Below are 21,851 nucleotides of genomic sequence, written 5' to 3'. Positions count from 1 at the left end.
TACACACTTATGGACACTAGCAAAATTCTTGCCCATGTACACCAGCAGACGAAAATACAGTTTATAATAGCATTATTTGTAACAAATAAAAAGACAAAAACAACCTGAAATTTCCATTAACAGTGAAATAAATAAACAAAATGTGATATAATTTTAGCGTGGACTACCAAATAGCTGTGGACAGCAAGTAGCATGAACAAGTCTCAGTAATGCTGAGGGGGGATAAAGTACATCCCTGAAAAATATATTCCAGCAGTCAGGAAAAGATGAAATTTTGAAAACTGAGGAGTAAGTTAGACAAAGAGAAGAAAGGACATTGCAGTCATGGAGACAAGGAACAGCAAGAGCCATTTAGGAACTGCAGATGCATGACACCTCCGCTGACGCATGTGTCCCTGACACGGAATTCTGATATACCTGAATTCACTTCTGGATACTTTTGAACCATGAGAAATTCTGTAAGTGAATTAACGGCTTCTTTGGAATAGTTGTAGGAGAAGAGTGAGGTTGGAAAGTCAATAAAAGATAAAGCAGTTAGAAAAGAAATAGAGATGATTACAATTAATTCCTCTCTAGGAACCTAGGTGGGGGAAATTAAATCTTGTGGTTCTGCCTGCCCTCCAGTAGCATCCTAAAGAGGAACAGAGCAAAGGTCAATGTCAGTCATGTTTCAGTGTCAAGATTACCAAGATTAAAGGTAGCTACACTAACCTGGGGGCTTCCCTAGTGGCTCAGATGGTAAAGAATCCACCTGCAATGCAGGAGACCCGGATTCGATCCCTGGGTTGGGAAGATCCTCTGGAGGAGGAAATGGCAACCCACTCCAGTATTCTTGCATGGAGAATTCCATGGACAGAGGAGCCCGTACAGTCCATGGGACCGCAAAGAGTTGGATACGACTGCATGACTAACACACACACACTAACCTGAAGATTGGAAGCTATACTAACCTGGAGATTGAAGAGAGATTTTTAAAGTCAAAGACATCTAAAGCTTTTCTCTGTGCTTTTTCCACCTCAAGCACTTAAGTTATCATGTCTGAGATCACAATGGGAATGATCAATGGTGTTTTTAAAAGAAAATATTTGTGTCCAGAAAGAAAGGTTACTATAGTAACTTAGTACTCAAGTTATTGAAGCTATAAACTCAGAAACTCAGTTTTTACGACTACTTAAATTCAGTTTGTAAATCTTGCTTCTTTTTTCCCCTAAGAAATAGCATAATTGTCCAAAAACAAACAAAAACCAAACAAACAAAACCCCTATTGGGCCTCCTAAATTTCCACTGGCCTTTCCTTATTTATCAGTGTCAGTGATAATCTTTGTAATTACATCTTCCATTCCTTCCACCACCCATTATTTACCTCAGAGTAGAGGCGTTTGCCTCAGGTAAACAGACAACAAATTTTGACTAAGATGCAAGTTCTCAGGAAATACAAGGAGCTTAGAAAGTGGATTGCATTAAATATTTACTTACTCTATGGACCTTCTTCTTTTTTCAGTTTGTCCTTCTTTACCAGAGTATAAAGCAGAAATCAGACACTTGTTTTTTCACTTATATTTACATAGACAGTACTTAAAATAAAACCCACCAGATGACAGTCTTACCATTCTGCTTTTATTTATTGTCTGGCTAATTTACAAAGACGCAGATATCTAGGGTAGGTTCTACCCCACCATATAAGCGATCCTGATGACACAGGTATCAAAATGTGCATGTTTACATAGTGCAGTGGTATGAAAAACATTTTCTTGAAAACATTTACAGTCCCTCACTATAAATAGGGAGAAATTAATTTCATCATGCCAGAAAATTCGGGGCACTTTAACAGTCATCACATTTCTGCTACTAAAATAACAAAATTGGTATTACAAGTTAAAATATAAAGGCCTAACAGTTTTTACAAATATGCAAATAATCTGCTACTTAGACATAAAAAGTCAATTTCTCTCAAATCACCAAGTAAGGCACCATTGGATTAAACATTTTTCTTGGTTTTTACTAAATAAAATGCATACCGAAATAAATACTGAACACTGAACTTTAATACTGTAATACATTTTCATATAAAATGACATGTAAATGTTAAAATACTGTATTGCATCTTGAATACATTTATCTGGAAATTTTATGGGAAAAAAAACATATGTAACCTCTGGTTTCAGGAAAGGACATATTAATTTCTGTTGTCTGCTATAGTTAAAGATTTTAGCATAGAATTTACTCATTTGGACACAATTAGGTTTCTAAATTTCAAAGAAAGGGTATACATGTATTAATGGAATATTCACTTAAAAATACATTTAAAAACATCTCTATCCTGGATGAATAGCAACTCTGAGCTGTGACCCTGTTTCACACTTTAGGATGGTACCTGCAAAGTTGGAATATATAGAGAAACTGGCTATTCTTACTATCCCTTACAAAATTCAGACCCATTTGTTTGGAGTCAGACTTTTCTCTGCCGTATTTGCTAGGAGAGTTCAACTCCATCTTTTCTGAAGTGGGTCAACACGCTTTTATCATAGGGATTTTTACCAACTATTGATATCTGATCAGAGAATTCAAAATAAAATGATGCCATATTATCAAAATATTAGAGATTAAAAGCTTTTTCCTGAAAATACTTTACCAAGTTTGTTACACCTTGATTTTTGTTATTCCTTGATTTTCTTTGGGGAAAGGGTCCCAAGTGAATGTATGAAAGACAAACGGAATGGTAGAGGAGAAGTGGGGAAAAACCCAAGTTTTCTAACGTATTAATAAGCCCAGGACTTTGGCAAGGAAAGTTATAAAAATACAATATACTCAAATGGGCAACTTCATAATTTATTAGACATCCCATTTATTAGAATTCTAAGTTCTTTTGATTTTATAAAAATGAAACAATTATTCTATAAATATGAATGCTTCTTTCAAATTTTTCTTTGGATTGATTTCTTGTTAGCATCTCCTAGGAATACATGAACAATACACTGAAACCATGATACAAAGTTTAGGTAGATATACATATACATATATAGCTGTGAACTTTTAAAAAATAAGTAATGGTAATTTTAAACATAATCAACTATATAAAACATCTAAATGGAAATAATTTTTTCCAAGTCTATAGCTAGATTTAAAAGTCCCAGTAAAGTTTTGTAAACAAAATCATACAAAAAAGGCAAGGCTGGCTCATCCCTATGGTCCTCTGGGGGATCTTTATCTGCATAGATCCAAGGCAAATGATTCTCCCAGATAGATTCAAAACAAGTTCCCTCCAATTTCCAGCAGCAATCTCTTTCTCTCAACCCCATAAGCATCAGATTTCGAATTTTAGAGTTTTGCCCATCAGTTAAAATCTGTTCCCTTCTTCCACACTTCTGATTTGCTACCTTCCCCTGACTTTCCCCCACAGCTATGGAACCTATGAGCCTCCTGCCCTAAGAAACAAGTTGGGCTGGAGAGGAGTGAAGCCACTTGAAATGCACAAGGCAGGAGGCCAACCAACAGGTGAGCTCAAGGAAGCTGGTTCTCAGCTAGAGAGCCCTAACTGGCTTTCAGTTTCTTTTCAATGGCTTTTATTCCACATGACTGTAAACCCTTTTAGATCAATTTCTGACCTTGGTACTGTGACGCAACACTTGTATACATATTTCTAGGGAAGAGGGAAAATAAGGGAGCAAAATCTAAGGAAAACGATTTGCCAAACAAGGGTCCTAACTTTATTTTTAGCTACCTCTTGAATTGCTATAGCTCATCTGGCCTTTTCTGTTTTTGAAACAAGAGGTGTTTGCACCAGGCTCCATCTTACAGATCTGCACTGTCTAACATGGTAGCCACCAACCATGTGTGGCTACTGAGCACTTGAAATGTGACACATCCAAATGGAGATGTGTTTCAAGTGTAAAGTACACACTGGAGTTTGAAGACTTAGTACCAAAAAATATATATATATATAAAATATCTCATTAAAATTGTTATACTGACTGCAAGTTGAAATGATATTTTGGATATTAGGGTTAAATAAAATATATTAAAATTAATTTCACCTATTTTCCTGTTTTATGTTGCTACTAGAAATTTTAAAACTGTATACCTGGTTCACATTATATTTCTATTGAACAGCTCTGTCCAGGGCTTACCTCAGACTGCCCAAGACTGGACATCTTGTAACTGCAAATATTTTATGTGAGCAACTTGTTTAGGTGGTCTGTGGTTCACAGAAACAGACAGGAGGCCAAACATGCAAAAAAGGCATGGAAACAAACAACTCTCAGGGACCTTAATATTGTGGTTTATAGCAAAAAAGCAGTGAACGTTTGAATTTGGTTGGTTGAAAGCTGGGACACAATTTCATCGCTGCCTACTTGTCACAAAAGCGTGTTGATCCCCAAAGCAGCCAACAGGCTGTAGCTGAAGCAAGCAATAGCTTTAAGGATATACACAATATAAAAAGCGAGGTGCATACCTTTACTGCATACGCACCCTACACACACACATTTCCACATCACCTCCCTTCTTCCCTATTGCCACTAGGAAAGGAACAAGGGGGGACAGAGGAGGAGGGTGCGTGACTTGGACAGCAATGACAGAAGGAGCTCTGGGGCTTGAGTGCAGAAGAGCAGGCGAGGATCACCTCGGGATGGGAGGCAGGGGTGGAGCACCCCTCTCTCTTCGGTTAGATCCACCTTGATGAAAAATTAGACAAAATACAAACTTTGGTTAGAAAACTTATGTTGGCACTGTAAAACTCAAGAATGGCTGCAAAAGTACCCACTACCCACTGCTTACCCAGTGGGTAAGCAGTTTATCAAGGCTGTAAACAACGAGCGCACATGCGTGAGAAATGAAAGGGAGAAGCGGGTAAGGACCTGGACAAATTTTACTAGAGAAGGAGGACCTGCCACTAAACTTGTGGGAAGTTAAAGTTCTTTAAAAATTACTTTTTTTTTCCTCATCACAAACTTAGTATATGTAATTATACATATATATATTATAGATTGAGAAAATATGGATGAGAAAAACAAAACAAAAATTCATTAATGCTTGTACCACCTGGAGAGAACCTATAATGTTATGTGTATATCTGTTCTTTTTCCTTCCAAAAACAGGATCATTTGAACATTTTTCAGTCATTCTTTATAAATACAATTATTAATGACATATTGCATTTTATTATAGAAGTATACTATAGTTAATCTAATCAGTTCCCTTTTGTTGGACATTCAGTTATCTTCTAAATACAGTTATCTTCTAAATACTGCTTTTTTGATAGCAGCCGTCCTAATGAATGTAAAGTGTATTTCACTGTACTTTGATTTGTGTTTTCTTAACGGTTAGTGGTGGGATGACGCCACGATGGTGGAGTAGACAGACGTGCGCTCATCTTCTCCTGCCAAGAGCTCCAAAATTACAACTCGCTGCTGAATAACCACTGACAGGAGAATGTTGGATCCCCCCCAAAAAAGTTACTTCAGTATTCTTGCCATGATAACCCCATGAACAGTATGAAAAGGCAAAAGATAGGACACTGAAAGATGAACTCCCCAGGTCTGTAGGTGCCCGATATGCTACTGGAGATCAGTGGAGAAATAACTCCAGAAAGAATGAAGGGATGGAGCCAAAGCAAAAGCAACACCCAGCTGTGGATGTGATTGATGATGGAAATAAAGTCCGATGCTGTCAAGAGCAATATTGCATAGGAACGTGGAATGTTAGGTCCATGAATCAAGGTAAATTGGAAATGGTCAAACAAGAGATGGCAGAGTGAACGTCAACATTTTAGGAATCAGTGAACTAAAATGGACTGGAATGGGTGAATTTAACTCAGGTGACCATTATATCTACTACTGTGGGCAGGAATCCCTTAGAAGAAATGGAATAGCCATCATAGTCAACAAGAGAGTCTGAAATGCAGTATTTGGATGCAATCTCAAATATGACAGAATGATCTCTGTTCATTTCCAAGGCAAACCATTCAATATCACAGTAATCCAAGTCTATACTCCAACCAGTAATGCTGAAGAAGCTGAAGTTGAACAGCTCTACGAAGACATACAAGATTTTCTAGAACTCACAGCTCTATGAAGACCTACAAGACTTTCTAGAATTAACACCCAAAAAGATGTCCTTTTCATTATAGGGGACTAGAATGCAAAAGTAGGAAGTCAAGAGATACCTGGAGTAACAGGCAAATTTGTCCTTGGAGTATAAAACGAAGCAGGGCAAAGACTAATAGAGTTTTGCCAAGAGAATGCACTGGTCATAGCAAACACCCTCTTTCAACAACACAAGAGAAGACTCTACACATGGACATCACCAGATGGTCAATACTGAAATCAGACTGATTATATTCTTTGCAGCAAAAGATGGAGAAGCTCTATACAGTCAGCAGAAACAAGACCGGGACCTGACTGTGGCTCAGATTATGAACTCCTTATTGCCAAATTCAGACTTAAATTGAAGAAAGTAGGAAAACCACTAGACCATTCAGTTATGACCTAAATCAAATCCCTTACAATTATACAGTGGAAGTGACAAATAGATTCAAGAGATTAGATATGATAGAATGCCTGAAGAACTATGGATGAGGTTCGTGACATTGTACAGAAGGCAGTGATCAAGACCATCACCAAGAAAAAGAAATGCAAAAAGGCAAAAGGTTGTTTGAGGAGGCCTTACAAATAGCTGAGAAAAGAAGAGCAAAAGGCAAAGGAGAAAAGGAACAATATACCCATCTGAATGCAAAGTTCCAAAGAATAGCAAGGAGAGATAGGAAAGTCTTCATAAGTAAGCAATGCAAAGAAATAGAGGAAAAACTATAGAATGGGAAAGACTAGAGAGCTCTTCAAGAAAATTAGAGATACCAAGGGAACATTTCATGCAAAGATGGGCTCAATAAAGGACAGAAATGGTACGGACCGAACAGAAGCAGAGGGTGTTAAGAAGAGGTGGCAAGAATACACAGAAGAACTATACAAAAAAGATCTTCATGACCCAGATAACCATGATGGTGTGATCACTCATCTACAGCCAGACATCCTGGTATGTGAAGTCAAGTGGGCCTTAGGAAGCATCACTGTGAACAAAGCTAGTGGAGGTGATGGAATTCCAGTTGAGCTATTTCAAATCCTAAAAGATGATGCTGTGAAAGTGCTGCATTCAATATGCCAGCAAATTTGGAATACTCAGTAGTGACCACAGGACTGGAAAAGGTCAGTTTCCATTCCAATCCCAAAGAAAGGCAATGCCAAAGAATGCTCAAATGCGCAAATGCACTCATTTCACATGCTAGTAAAGTAATGCTCAAAATTCTCCAAGCCAGGCTTCAGCAATATACGAACTGTGAACTTCCAGATGTTCAAGCTGGATTTTTTTTTTTCAAGCTGGATTTAGATGTTCAACCAGAGATCAAATTTCCAACAGCCACTGGATCATAGAATAAGCAAGAGAGTTCCAGAAAAACATCTATTTCTGCTTAATTGACTATGCCTAAGCCTTTGACTGTGTGGATCATAACAAACTCTGGAAAATTCTGAAAGAGATGGGAATACCTGACTACCTGACCTGCATCCTGGGAAATCTGTGTGCAGGTCAAGAAGCAACAGTTAGAACTGGACATGGAATAACAGACTGGTTCCAAATTGGGAAAGGAGTATGTCAAAGCTGTATATTGTTATCCTGCTTATTTAACTTTTATGCAGAATACATCATGAGAAATGCTGGGTTGCATGAAGCACAGGCTGGAATCAAGAGTGCCGGGAGAAATATCAATAACCTCAGATACGCAGATGACACCACCTTTATGGCAGAAAATGAAGAACTAAGAGCCTCTTGATGAATGTGAAAGAGGAGAGTGAAAAAGTTGGCGTAAAACTCAACATTCAGAAAAGTAAGATCATGGCATCTGGTCCTATCACTTCATGGCAAATAGATGGGGAAATCACAGAAACAGTGAGAGACTTTATTTTGAGGGGCTCCAAAGTCACTGCAGATGGTAACTGCAGCCATGAAATTAAAAGATGTTTGCTCCTTGGAAGAAAAGCTATGACCAACCTATATAGCAAATTAAAAAGCAGAGATATTACTTTGCCAACAAAGGTCTGTCTAGTCAAAGCTATGATTTTTCCAGTAGTCATGTATGGATGTGAGAGTTGGACTATAAAGAAAGCTGACCACCGAAGAATTGATGCTTTGAACTGTGGTGTTGGAGAAGACTCTTGAGAGTCCCTTGGACTGCAAGGAGATCAAATCAATCAATCCTAAAGGAAATCAGTCCTGAATATTTATTGGAAGGACTGATGTTAAAGCTGGAACTCCAATACTTTGGCCACCTGATGCGAAGAATTGACTCACTGGAAAAGACCCTGATGCTGGGAAAGATTGAAGGCAGGAGGAGAAGGGGACGACAGAGGATGAGATGGTTGGTTGGCATCACTGACTCTACGGACATGAGTTTGGGTAAGCTCCGGGAGTTGGTGATGGACAGGGAAGCCTGGCATGCTGCAGTCCATGGGGTCACAAAGAGTCGGACGCAACTGAGAGACTGAACTGAACTGAATGATTAGTGATGCTGAACATCTTTTCATGTGCTTATTAGCAATCTGTATATCTTCTTTCAAGAAATATCTATTCAAATATTCAACTCATTTTAAAAATTGGGGTTTGTTGTTGAGGTGTAGGAATTCTTTATATATTCTAGATATTAATCTTTTATCAGTATATGATTTGCAAATATTTTATCTAATTTCATGGGTTGTCTCTTCTCTGTCTTGATGGTGTTGTTTTATTTTATTTATTTATTTTTTGATGGTGTTGTTTTAAAAACTATGCCTATCTGTGGCCTATTAGCACACCATAACTTGGTTTAAAATCCATTCAGAACTAAAAAGTTCATTTGTCCCATGCACATTTTTTTTGAGGATCTTACAGGTGTCAGGCATATAGCCAGGTGCTCAGATGCTGTGAGAAGGTCAATCAGGGACTCGTGTCAACTAGGTAGGTCTGCTGCGGCCACTGTTTTTAGACTCAGGTGGGCTGGCACTGACAGATTCCTCAGCAGGCAGCTATTTTTCTGACAGAAACCAAAATAGCCCACTGAGGGATTTCTGAGTTAGGACAAATCTCTGACCAAGGGGAGGAGTTAGAGGAAAACACTGGCAGTCCATTACCTCACCTCTTCCTCTTTCTATCCCAATCAGGTCTTTTTTTTGGGCAGGGACCTGAAGAAAGACTGCCTAGATGTAAGCCAGCCATCTGTCACGAAGCCCTGACCATCAGTTGAAAACACCACAAATGGTTAGCACATCGAGGCTGGCCTTGTGCAGAGCTGCAAGTAGGTTGTGCTATTTAGGGCTGTCTGGGTGCCCTACCAGGGCAGCTCTGCTTGGAGGCAGAGGCAGGTTCAGGAGCAGGGTAAAACCACTCCACGGCACTTTGTGTTAGAGATATGATCAGTTATATTATAAAATATTAAACATGCTTAATGCTAGAAATATTAAAGGTACAAGAACATTTTTTTGAAAAATTGGTGAAATTAATTCACCAGTTTAAGACATGTTTTTAAATGCCTGCCGTATTTCAAGCTCTGTGCCACTTGCGGAAGATGCAGTAGTGAGCAGGGACATAGTTCCAGTCCTCAAGTTGCAGATAGTCATGAAGACAGGAGGCTGGAGGAAGGAATGTGTTCAGCTATTAAATTAAAAATCTAGAGGGGCTAGAGAGGATGGTTCTGTTACTGACTTAAATATATAAATAGCACAGATAAGGTGGGGTGAGGAGAGAGCAAACTCAATATTTGTCACACGTGAAGACTTTTTTGCCAAAAATTTCAATCACCAACTCCTGCATGATAATTTGATTACAGTTATGCCTCTTTTATTAGGCATTATCTAGAATTCAGTATTCCACATTACTTTTTATAGGACTTAAACTGGTCTTTTCAGTAAAATATTCTGTTTACTTTTGGCATTTTTTCTTAGGGAAAATTTTCTAAAGTATTTTCTAATTCTTTGAGTTCTTCAACAGAGGCACAAGACAAAATTTGTCCGTTTTTAATAACCCACTAGACGTATCTAGCGGAGAAGGCAATGGCACCCCACTCCAGTACTCTTGCCTGGAAAATCCCATGGATGAAGAAGCCTGGTAGGCTGCAGTCCATGGGGTTGCTGAGAGTCGGACACGACTGAGAGACTTCACTTTCACTTTTCACTTTCATGCATTGGAGAAGGAAATGGCAACCCACTCCAGTGTTCTTGCCTGGAGAATCCCAGGGACGGGGGAGCCTGGTGGGCTGCCATCTATGGGGTCACACAGAGTCGGACATGACTGAAGCGACTTAGCAGCAGCAGCAGCAGCAGCAGCAGCAGACATATCTGGTGTTGTCTGGTGATACCTAGCACAGCTCTGTCCCTAGCTCCTCCTTTGACCCAAGACTGCCACCTATCATCTCCCCAAAGTCAGTGATTTCGCTTCTAACCAACCTTGACTTCAGCTGATACTAATCTGCTCTAAGAATGGGAACCAACCAAACCAAAATTAAGAACTATGTATTAAGAAAGAGTCAGTAGGCTCAGAGTATGTGAAGGAGTTCTGCTGGACAGTGAGCACAAGGCTAGGGATACATCACAGCTGTTTGACATGCTCATACACTTTTTCTCCACACATTTGTGGCTTGGGAGTTTGGTTCTGAAGTTAACATTGTTGTAAGACAGAGCCCCATCAAAGATATATGTATATTTCATGCTAATTCTTCCTTAGCTGTATACATTTTTTGTTAAAAAAAAATCTAAATGTCCAATAATGGTAAACTAAATTATTATATGCTGACTTAATGGAATCCTGTAAAATAAAAACCACAGGATAAAATAGGGAAGTATTTACTTAGCTGCTACTAAGTCACTTCAGTTGTGTCCGACTCTGTGCAACTCCATAGATGGCAGCCCACCAGGCTCCCCCATCCCTGGGATTCTCCAGGCAAGAACACTGGAGTGGGTTGCCATTTCCTTCTCCAATGCAGGAAAGTGAAAAGTGAAAGTGAAGTCGCTCAGTCGTATCCGACTCTTAGCAACCCCATGGACTGCAGCCTACCAGGCTCCTCCATCCATGGGATTTTCCAGGCAAGAGTACTGGAGTGGGGTGCCATTGCCTCCATCACCCAAAACCCATATTCTATAATATAATCAGAATTAGATAGATAAAAATTAAAGAGAACCTGGTAAAATGAAAATATCTGTTATGTACAGAGATTATAGGCATACTTAAAATTTTCATGTAATGCTCTGTAAATTTATATTTAAAAGATTAAAATAGTTACAGTGAGTTTTTTAAATAACTAACGAGACATTCTGCCAGTCTCAAAACTAGTAGGAATAGAAGAGATTCTAATCGTGCCATATTTAGGAAGATCAAAATGGGGAAAGATTGTCCAAATAAGCAAAATAATAAAATTTAACCTACTGGCAAACTAAAGGTATTTTGAACTTATAATGACACATTAAAATAATCGCTTCTCATATGCATTCTGGATGTCTCCATTTTCCTCAGTGAATGTAGAAAAGTTTACTAGAATTTAAATGGTTCCAAATCCAGGAGTAATTTCCTGAAATCTCCCCACTTCAGACCAGAGACCTGGATTTCCTACACAATCCTCAGTTGCGTATGACCCAGGCTACTCAAGTATGACGCCATCTAAAAGCCCTTGTAGAAATACTCACTCCGGCTTTCATTTCTCGCCAGTTTACTGGGATAACTTTTGGTTGTTGGTACATATGGCTCTGGAGGTGGCAAATCAGAAATCGGATGGAAGTAGAATCTGCTTTCCCACTCATCTGAGGGAGAGAAACAAACAGTATCTTCAGTAACAGACAATCTGCTCTGAAGACTAATATAATGAAAGACACAGAATGAAATAGAACAGCAGAGATCACATCTGGTTTTACATCTAGAAGTTTAGAGAAAACCCCAAAATGCTACCAATGTCACTGATTACCACAGTGATAAAATGTACTGGTCTGCAAATCAAACCAAAGACAGATCCAAGTGACTTTAACTAGAGTGACTAGGACTCAGCCAGTTCCTCTCAGGAGATGGGGGCTGGGGTTTGGGATACTTTTCTTAATTATTCCTCCACCAGTGGAAGCAGTAACTGATAACAATGGTAGGGATAAGCCGCTCAATACCTGCAGGCCATTAGGCCTCAAACCCACAGCAAACTGTTCAGAAAGGTAGGTAATAAGAAAGCAAGCTACAAAAATGGTTCTTTTCAGAATTCTAGAATCTTTGGAAAGTTAACCAAAATGAGACTCAAACAAGGAACAGAGAATAATGATCTGCCTTTTTGCAAGAAAAAGGTGATTACTGTTTTTCATTTGAAATCATAGTGGGCCCTAGAATGCTTAGATTAGTGCTGTGCAATGTGGTAACAATGGAGGTCACACAAACAAGAAATGTTCATGCAAACATACAAACACACCTGCCACTCAACTGCTGCCCCATTATAGCTTCCCAGGAGCTGGGACCACATCTTACCTTCACATGGAGAATCTTGGAAGCCATTTCTAATTGATGTTGATGGTGGAGGTGGGGGAGGTGCCCCAGTGCCAGGCCTTTCGGGAGGAAGAGGAGGCCGGGGCCCACTTCTGGGACTAGAATCTATTCCACTCCTGGACGGCAACTGAGGGGTGGCAGGCAGGGCCCGAGATGTGCTGCCATTTCTGTTCATTGGAGGAGGTGGTGGGAGAGGGCCTGGAGCCAAAGAAAAATGACATTTAGTGCTATACCTTACATACTATGTTACTATTATCATCAACATGCAGTTACTGAGTGCCTGCTGGATACATGCCCCTTTACTTGAGAAAATAGAGAAATGGTGGAGACTTCCTAGGAGCTTCAGCCAAGAAATGAGGCACATATAAACACAAAAATGCACAAATGTACACACATGTGGAACAAATGCACACTGACGGCTAACTGGCTATTTGGCTTTGAGTCAGTATTGAGATTGGAGATGATGTAGTTGAGAACAGGTAGTCATTTGTTTATACTGACAACTGTGTACTTTAAAAACATTTAAAATTCCTTATAAACAGCTACTGAACTAGTTTCTGTGCCATACTACTTATTAAGTAAATGTTTTAAAAACAAGATAGTTATGAACTTATTTTAGGTCTCCAGAGGAATTAACTTTTTAAATGCAGAGTATTATTGCTAATTATACAAGCATGTTTCTGTGATGCTTATGATCTATTTCCAGACAGAAGAGGGATCAGGAAACCAAATATCAGTCATCCTGAGATGAGCAGGAGTTCCTTCTCGGTTCTTCCTCTTAATCTGGGGAGGCAGATTAACACAGGGAGTGACAGTCAGCTAATCAATGTGCATGGTTATCAATGCTACTGCAGGACACTGACCCCACACAGGCTGATTATCCTATGGAACTTGATTTCCTGTCTACAAAAGAGCACCTTTCTCACTGCACTGTTGCCAGAAACAGTCAAAACGCATATAAAAGGAACTTGAGCATTTCTCATGCAAATCAAAATGGCCTTAGTAGTTATGCCTGATTTTCAGCACAGTGTTCCACTAGCATGATGCTGACATTTTATGTAAACACAACATCTCATGGTGCTGTAAGTATAAATATCTTTTGTTAACTACAGAGTCAAAATCCAACTAGAGGACCTTATACTGAATGACCCACCCATGGAAGATATTCCTGCCTGGAAGTCTTGGCTCAGATCCTTAATGGAGGTGGGAGGCACACCCAGCCCTGGTTCATCTCAAGGAGTCTTCAGTGCCCCACCTGGCAGGGTTTATTTATTGCCCCATCTGCTTCTCAAAGCTGGAGTCCCAGTCAGTATAAACAGATTCATTGTGGGAAGAAGTGGCTCATATGCTGTGGGTTTAAAAGCAGTGGTAGTACTACCTCATACTGTCACTACGTGCAAACTAGACTTCCAATACTATGGGGCCTGGTACTGCGCAACCTCAGCAACCCCAGTATCTCTCTTTAAAAGTAACTGTTCATGTTCCTAACTGCCCAACCTTTTAGCCCCTAGCTACAAACCTAGGCAAGCATAACAGAAAAGAAAACAGATTTCTATTTCCTGTTGGCAGCATAATAAAAATGATCACTGACTCTTGGGAGTTCCTTGGACTGCAAGGAGATCCAACCAGTCCATCCTAAAGGAAATCAGTCCTGAATATTCATTGGAAGACTGATGCTGAAGCCGCAACTCCAATACTTTGGCCACCTGAGGTGAAGAACTGACTCATCTGAAAAGACCCTGATGCTGGGAAAGACTGAAGGCAGGAGGAGAAGGGGACGTCAGAGGACGAGATGGTTGGATGGCATCACTGACTCAATGGACATGAGTTTGAATAAACTCCAGGAGTTGGAGATGGACAGGAAGGCTTGATGTGCTGCAGTCGATGGGGTCGCAAAGAGTCAGACAAGACTGAGCAACTGAACTGAACTACATGCAGGGAAATAAGAAAACTACTCTATACATTTGTCTCATTTAATTCTGATGATAACCCTGAGGAGTGTCAGGATAGCAGGAAAGGCCTCAGAGATACTGGAAGATTAAAGACCTCAAGTCAGGAGGCTAGTGAGTGGAAGAATAGGATATGACTCCATTCTGTCAAATTCTAAAGCACTCCCTTAACAATGAAGCCAAACCTCCTCTGAAAATATAGATGGCCCTTGACGACTTCTCATAGGTTCCCCGTGGAAACGTAAATTGGTGGGAATTTTTAGAGGCCTATTTGGCAATACCTATGAAATCCATAGTTTGCTACGCATATCCATTGTCCTAGAAATTCCATTCCTAGAAATTTTTCCAAAAGAAATACACAGAGGTATGCACACATATTTAGCTCTAAGAATGTATCCCTGCATTATCTGCAATAGCAAAACTCTAGAGATGGCCTGTATGATCACATGACTAATAAATAAGCCAAGGTACTCATGTGGGATTTAATATTATGCAGCCATTAAAAGTCAGGTTGTAAAAGAACAGTTAATAATATCAAGAAAATGTTAGTGAGATATTGTTAAAGAAAATTAGCCAACAATGTATGTAGTGTGATACTGATTTTGCAAACTTTTATATACATGCATTTAAAAAAGACAGGGTATCTAAAAAATGTTACATCTAAATGTTGGTGATGGCAGAATTATAGATGATTTTTATTTCCTTTTATTCTTTTATGCATTTCTATAATAAATAGGTATGACTTATGTAATTGAAAGAAACAACAAATATATATCACTGCCTATCCTACTTTGGGGAATATTTAATCTGTTGATTCAGTCATTTGGTAGAAGAAAATAGCTCCTCAACCATGTTGGGGGTTTGGGATAATGAGAAAACAACACACTTCATTCATCTGACTGTTGTTCTTATTTGTTCACTGAAGCATCTGTAATGAGATGACACAGTGTCTAGATTGAATAGACTAGCCACTTTTTGTATCTGTAGCTGACTCTCCCTGGCAAAGTGGTTTGAAGGAGTGGTTCTCAAACTTTGTGACACCTTACAGTCACTGGGGAGCTCCCTCATATCCTGGTGCCCAGTTTTCAACCCAGACAAATGAAACAAGAAACCCTGGGGGTACAAACCCAGGTATCATCAATTTTAAAGCTCACCAGGTGATTCCAGTATGTGGTCAAGTTTGAGGATTACTGGTGAAAAAAAGGTGTTTATTAGGTTCTTGACGTCAGAGCATGAAAAGTCAGCTTCTCACAGAGAAAAAGGTACCCCATTTCCAAATGGTTAAATTTAAAAATGAGATAATTCTTTTGAATCTGTCAATAACCAACAGAAAACAAAAAAGCACCTATCACAAGTAGGAGAGAGATACAAACTCCTCATATACTGTGAAGGTTCTGCCCTTAGATCCAGGTTTCTCCACCCTGGGTGTGGGCACAGATGGACTTCAGTAGGTCCTCAACCTATGAAACAGCAGGCAAATTGAGTTTATGCTTATGAGCATTTTTATGGAGAGAAGGCGGCCTTATAGGCCTTATACCTTTATCTAACTCTCCAAGGGATCTCTGTGCCCAAGATATGAACAGATAGCAAAATGGACTCTGCTGCTGCTGCTGCTGCTAAGTCGCTTCAGTGGTGTCCGACTCTGTGCGACCCCAGAGACAGCAGCCCACCAGGCTCCCCCATCCCTGAGATTCTCCGGGCAAGAATACTGGAGTGGGTTGCCATTTCCTTCTCCAATGCATCAAAGTGAAAAGTGAAAGAGAAGTCGCTCAGGTGTGTCCGACTCCTAGCGACCTCATGGACTGCAGCCCACCAGGCTCCTCCGTCCATGGGATTTTCCAGGCAAGAGTACTGGAGTGGGGTGCCATTGCCTTCTCCAAAAATGGACTCTACTATGTGTCTTTACTGAGCATGGAAGTGGCCTCAAAGCTTGACCAATGAAGAGATGTACTACAGAAGTTCACTTGCTCTTAAACAACTGCCCTTCTTGGAATAATGGGCCCTCCTGCTGGAGATGGGAATTTAGTTCCCATTAAGACAGCAGAAATTCCCTTCCAGGAGAGGAGGTAGAACCTCAGATGGAAGGTGAGTTGCCTATTCTTAATTTAACTCACTTGGGATCACTTCACTTCATTAGTTACTCAGTCACCTCACTTAAAACATGGACAGAAATATTGGCCTGCGCCTCAGAGGTTTAGGGGAGGTCAAGAGAAAATCACATGGACTATGTGTCTTCAAAGGTCAGAGCAGTCTGAGGGTTCACTGAAGCCCTTGTCGGGCGCCCCTCCCCTGAGCTTGCTGGTGGCGTGTGGGCTGGCTGGGAGGCAGGGGAGCGGCTCACCGCGGTCGGGTCTGGCCATACCTGATCTGCCCGGTGGGTCCCTCACCGGAGGAGGGGGTCTCTCAGCGGGCGGGGGCGGAAGAGGGCCTGACCGTCCTGGTGAAGGTAAGGGAGGCGCCGACGACGACAGGGACAAGTTCCTCTGCGGGAGCCTCGGGATTTCGTCGCCACTGCCGCTGGACACGGGGGGCAGCGGAGGAGGGCCCGGCCGGCTGGGGGGCGGAGGCGGCGGGGCCTGCGAGGAGGAGGAAGGCCGCGGGGTGGACGGCACCGGGGGCTTGCTGTTCTGAGGGGGAGGCGGCGGCACAGACTCCCTGTGGATGGAGGGCCTGTTGCCCACCGGAGGAGGCGGAGGAGGGGGCTTGTCATCCAAGGCCCTGCTCGGAGTAGGAGGCAGGGGAGGCCTAGTGGAGAAAGGCGTGGAGGAGCCTGAGGGGGTGTGACGGATGGAGCCTCCTCCGAAAGCAGCACCGCGGTTTCCGGGGAAAGGGGGAGGGGTCAGCCCAGGACTGGGCTGCCGGGGAGCCCCCGGCACTAGGGGGGTCCCCCGGTTGTGCAGACTTGACTGACTGGGTCTTGGAGTATTAGGCACTGGAGGGGGGATGATATCAGGCTTTGCGCCCACTTCGGGTCTCGGGGGAGGCATTCGGTTCCTCTGAGGATCTGGGGGTCCGCTTCTGTGGCCTGCAGGAGGCACAGGGAACCTCCCTGGGCCGCTTGGGGGTGTGAAAGGTTTGGCGGATGTGGCTCTTCCTCCTGGTGGCAAGATTGGGGGTCGGCTTCCTCCAGAATCTGAAGAACAGGAAAAAAGCCGGAAAGTTAGGAACCTGAAAGGAAATCAGAGAACTAGAGTATATTGCCAGCTACTGGAAGCCCTTTCCCAGATGCTGTAAACTATAGGCAACTATGATTTATATAAATGGGGCTTCAGTGTGTCCTTCCTGGAGGCAGAGGAATAGATCACAGCTCTCTGTTTTTCTTCTAGTCCCAGATTCTACAACCCATCAGCTTTCAAAGGGATTCTAGAGCACTCTCTGGGAATTCTGGATGGACAAAAACCAGGATGATGTTGGTAAGAGTTCTGGAGAGATCACTGTTCATTACAAGAGGTCAAGAACAGAACCGGACTGCTATTGGTGGTTTCTGCTAAGGATTTTCTTTTCTCCCCATCACTATCCCAGTCCCCCAACCCTGTATCTCATGTTTGAAAAATAATTTAGCCATCTTAGGTGAAGTTATCCCAATATAAGTTTCTATATGGGAAGGCTTACCTAGCCCCTTTGTTAAAGAAATGTGCAAGAGAGGATGGGAAAAATATAATGGAAAAATTATGGCTGAAATAAGAAACTGCAAAGGAAAAAAGAAGCTGTTAAAGTTTAATTGAAAGAGCTGACACCAGGAAGTGGTCTTAATCTGGAAACAAGTAGGCAATTATACAGTTTTTTCCCTAGTAGGTCGTTCCACTTCAATAATATAGGACAGAACCACCCTACTACATAATTAATGTTCGACTGCTTTGGTTCAGCAAAGGGCAGAACTAAAGAGGAACCAAAGTTATGGAAAAATTCAAATCACTACTGCAGAGTCTCTTGCAACCCAAATTCATTCTTCAAAAAATGCTTAGCCTGGAAACTCCTACCAGTTTAAACATGCACCAATTATTTATTGAGTACCTGCTATACTATAAACCAACCATTATTCTAGATGCTAGAGGCAGAGGAGTAAACAAAATAGAAACAATCCAGTTCTCTTGTAGTTTATGTTCTTACGGAGATGAACAAAAACCCGGTAAACATAAATATTTTCAGATCATTATAAGTACTAAAAATAAACTAAAATAGGCTGATGACATGAAGAGTTCTAGAGAGGCCAGGATAGGTGGACATGGCTGGGGATGGCTCCTCTGGGATGTGATATTTGAGCTAAGGCCAGCCATGGAAAGGAGGAAGAGAGGTGCTTCAGTTGGAGTGTCAGCAGGTACAGAGACCCTGAGGTGGAAGTAAGCTTAAGTTAAAAAACCAAGGCTCATATGCCAGGGACACAGTGAGCACAGAGGAGAACACTGTCAAATGCAGCCTGAGTGGTCAGCAGAAGCCGGGTGATTAAGAGCCTTGTAGGCCAAAAGGAGTTCAGATTTCACCCAAAAGTCCAATGAGAAACATTTGGCTGGATTTATACAATGGAGTAATGTGAACTCTAGAGAGAATTTTTTGTTTTGACTTTAGCACTAGAAATTAGCTATATTTTCCTTGGCTGTGTGGTATGTTTCTATGTCACCAACTTGTGATAAGTTTTATCTTCAAAGTTTGGATGAAAGTGAAAGTCGCTCGGTTGTGTCAGACTCTTTGCAACCCATGGACTATACAGTCCAGGGAATTCTCCAGGCCAGAATACAGGAGTGGGTAGCCTTTCCCTTCTCCGAGCGATATTCCCAACCCAGGGATTGAATCCAGGTCTCCCACATTGCAGGTGGATTCTTTACCAGCTGGGCAACAAGGGAAGCCCAAGAATACCAGAGAGAGTGGGTAGCCTATCCTTTCTCCAGCGGATCTTCCCGACCCAGAAATTGAACCAGGGTCTCCTGCACTGCAGGTGGATTCTTTACCCACTGAGCTACCAGGGAAGCCCTAAAGGTACAGTTATTATCCATAGCTACATCTACATGTAGGACCCAATATGCAAATTGTATGCTGTGAAAGTATATACTTCTGGTACACCATTTTGTGCATTAACTTCAATTCCATCTTCATTTAATTATTTTACTTCCAGTTGTCTCTGGCCTAAATTTCCTCACTTACTATTAGAGTACTGAACGTATGCATATGTCTGCTGCCTCAAAACCTTTCAGTAGGTTTTAAATATACAAATTCTAAATGCAGGCCTAGCAAGATAAAATCTCTTATATTAGTGAGTCTCCCTCTAGATTTTGACAATCCAAAACTAACATAGTCAGCTAACTCTGAGGATTCAGTGCCTTTATCTTCATGTGAATGTGAGAATTTCCCAGTGACATTTTAAAAGACCATGGAATTAAAAATAAAATTCTTCTAGCACAGTAAACATTAAAAAATAAAATTTCATGGAAAACTTTCTTGAGTTTCTGTCACAATCAGGGAAGAGCCTCACGCACTCTATAAGGTTTTTAATTTAGGCATGACCAGGTTCAGTTTTCTTTCTGCCATTCTGTTCACAGACATTCCTATAGGACCCATTTCCATGGCTTCCTGCAGAGAATACTAGAATCGCTGGCCCTGAAATGGCAAATGTCTGCCAGGCAAAATGCCCTTCTAGATTTTTGTGAGATATGTAATTATATTCTCTAAGACATGCTCCACTGTGTGTTTGAAAAGAGACTCACAAGTATTTACTCCACTAGACAGCTAGGTCAGACTACCTCACAAAGAAAGCTGAATCTGCCATGTCACCAGACAGAGTTTCCATGATTTTTCTCTCATTTGCTCCTTCCTTTTCTTTCCAATCTAGCTCACCCTTTAGAAAAGTACAAAAAAGTACAAGTTTCCCCAAGGACACTGGGCAAATATTTAACAGCTAGATGGAGCTGTCTGATCCTGATTTAAAAAGAAAAAACGATGCTAAATAGAGTCCCTCTTATAAAACGGTGTTAGCGTTTCAAGCAATCTAAAATGTTTTAAAGGGCATAGTGCCTTAGAGGGGATGCCAAATCTCAAACCGCCAGATTGTGCCTTAGTCTTCGGTTACTAAGGGAAGAAAATGCTCTTTACCATTCTCCCTGTTGGCTGTGGATCTCAGCTTCGGCATTCCAGCCTGGAACAGTCCTCCCAAACCGGGTGGTCCACCTCCTCCAAAACTTCCACCACCTCCTCCGCCGCCACCTCCGCCATAGCCGCCGCCACCTCCGCCATAGCCGCCGCCACCACCACCACCAGCAGCTCCTTTAGGTTCTGTAGAAGGAAGAAGACACATTCTTTTCACATGTATGAAGACACTGCCGGAGAACTCCACCAGTCCTGGCCCAGGTAAACAATAATGATACAGCAGGAAGCTGGCTGACCCTAAGCCCATGGTGGACAACTGCGATTTCATTAGAGGGTAGGATTTTAAGGACTCACCCTATCTCTAGTCAGAAAAGCAGAAGAGGGTTCTTTCTACTCCAGGGCTATCTCAAGCCCTGTGGTGGAAGAATTGGTAATAGATAATGTCTTTCCTCCACATGGCTCACTGCCATATGAATTAATAATATCTATTTGCTCTGTATCAGAAAATTTGGCAAATAAAAGTATCTTAAAAGAAAGAATGTGTTAAGGGAGGAGAAGATGCAATAAAAGGTGAGAAGAAAGGAACAGGTAAAAATAGAATAAAGTAAAATATCCCATAATTCTGCTTCATGGAAATACCTGCTGTTTTTGTATATTTTTTCCCCTGCCAGTTTTTTCACTGGATATACTTTTTTTCTTAAAATTAAGACCAAATTCACTACATAGTTTTTAGTCTGCTTTTTTCACTCAATATTGTTAGCATTTCCCATGTTATTAAATATTCTCTGAAAGCATGAGTTTAAAGGATTGCATTGTGTTTTAGAACATGAATGTGCTGTAATTTATTTAACCATTTACTTATTTGATGGCCTTTCAGGTTGATTTCAATTTTTTAATATCATAAAAAGCAACAGTAGACTTTAACATTTTAAAAATTCTTTGCAACTTGAGACAATGTAAAGATTGTTTTAGTTTGCATTTGTTGCCAAAAAAAAAAATTGTGAAAGATTCTGAAATGGGCAGACCAACAAAAAGGGAAAAGAAGAAGAAAGAAAAGGATTACCAAGTATCCAGTTAGCCTTCTGGGTCATTTCCCATTGCCTTTGAGGTAGTCTATAACTCTGTAAGTTGTAGAAAACTGAAAATAATGCGTATTTGTCCACAGAAATGCATATTAGCTGTGTTCAGTGTAATTCAACTGATTATTGACCTATTTTACACCTATTTGCAAATTCATTTCAACACTCACCTGCCTGCATACGTGTGGTACTTATAATTCTCCTTTGAATTGAT

General features: G+C 40.9%; 1 protein-coding gene across 6 annotated transcripts in view; it reads right to left on the bottom strand.

Moving 5' to 3' along the window:
• Positions 1-1,595: 1,595 nt before the first annotated feature.
• WIPF1 (WAS/WASL interacting protein family member 1) overlaps positions 1,596-21,851 on the bottom strand; it is a 128,202-nt gene continuing 107,946 nt past the window's right edge. For all 6 annotated transcript variants that reach the window (XM_060409756.1, XM_060409753.1, XM_060409757.1 and 3 more), the window contains 5 exons: positions 20,565-20,744; positions 16,843-17,613; positions 12,514-12,729; positions 11,700-11,813; positions 1,596-4,673 (listed from right to left, as the gene is read on the bottom strand). In XM_060409756.1, the coding sequence (XP_060265739.1) occupies positions 4,618-4,673; positions 11,700-11,813; positions 12,514-12,729; positions 16,843-17,613; positions 20,565-20,744 (1,337 nt within the window). In that variant the 3' untranslated portion in view covers positions 1,596-4,617. The remainder of the gene's footprint in view (positions 4,674-11,699; positions 11,814-12,513; positions 12,730-16,842; positions 17,614-20,564; positions 20,745-21,851) is intronic.

Source organism: Ovis aries, chromosome 2 (genome assembly GCF_016772045.2).
Source record: "Ovis aries strain OAR_USU_Benz2616 breed Rambouillet chromosome 2, ARS-UI_Ramb_v3.0, whole genome shotgun sequence".
NCBI lineage: Eukaryota > Metazoa > Chordata > Mammalia > Artiodactyla > Bovidae > Ovis > Ovis aries.
Note: the sequence above shows the minus strand (reverse complement) of the source record. Positions and strands in the feature narration are given on the sequence as shown.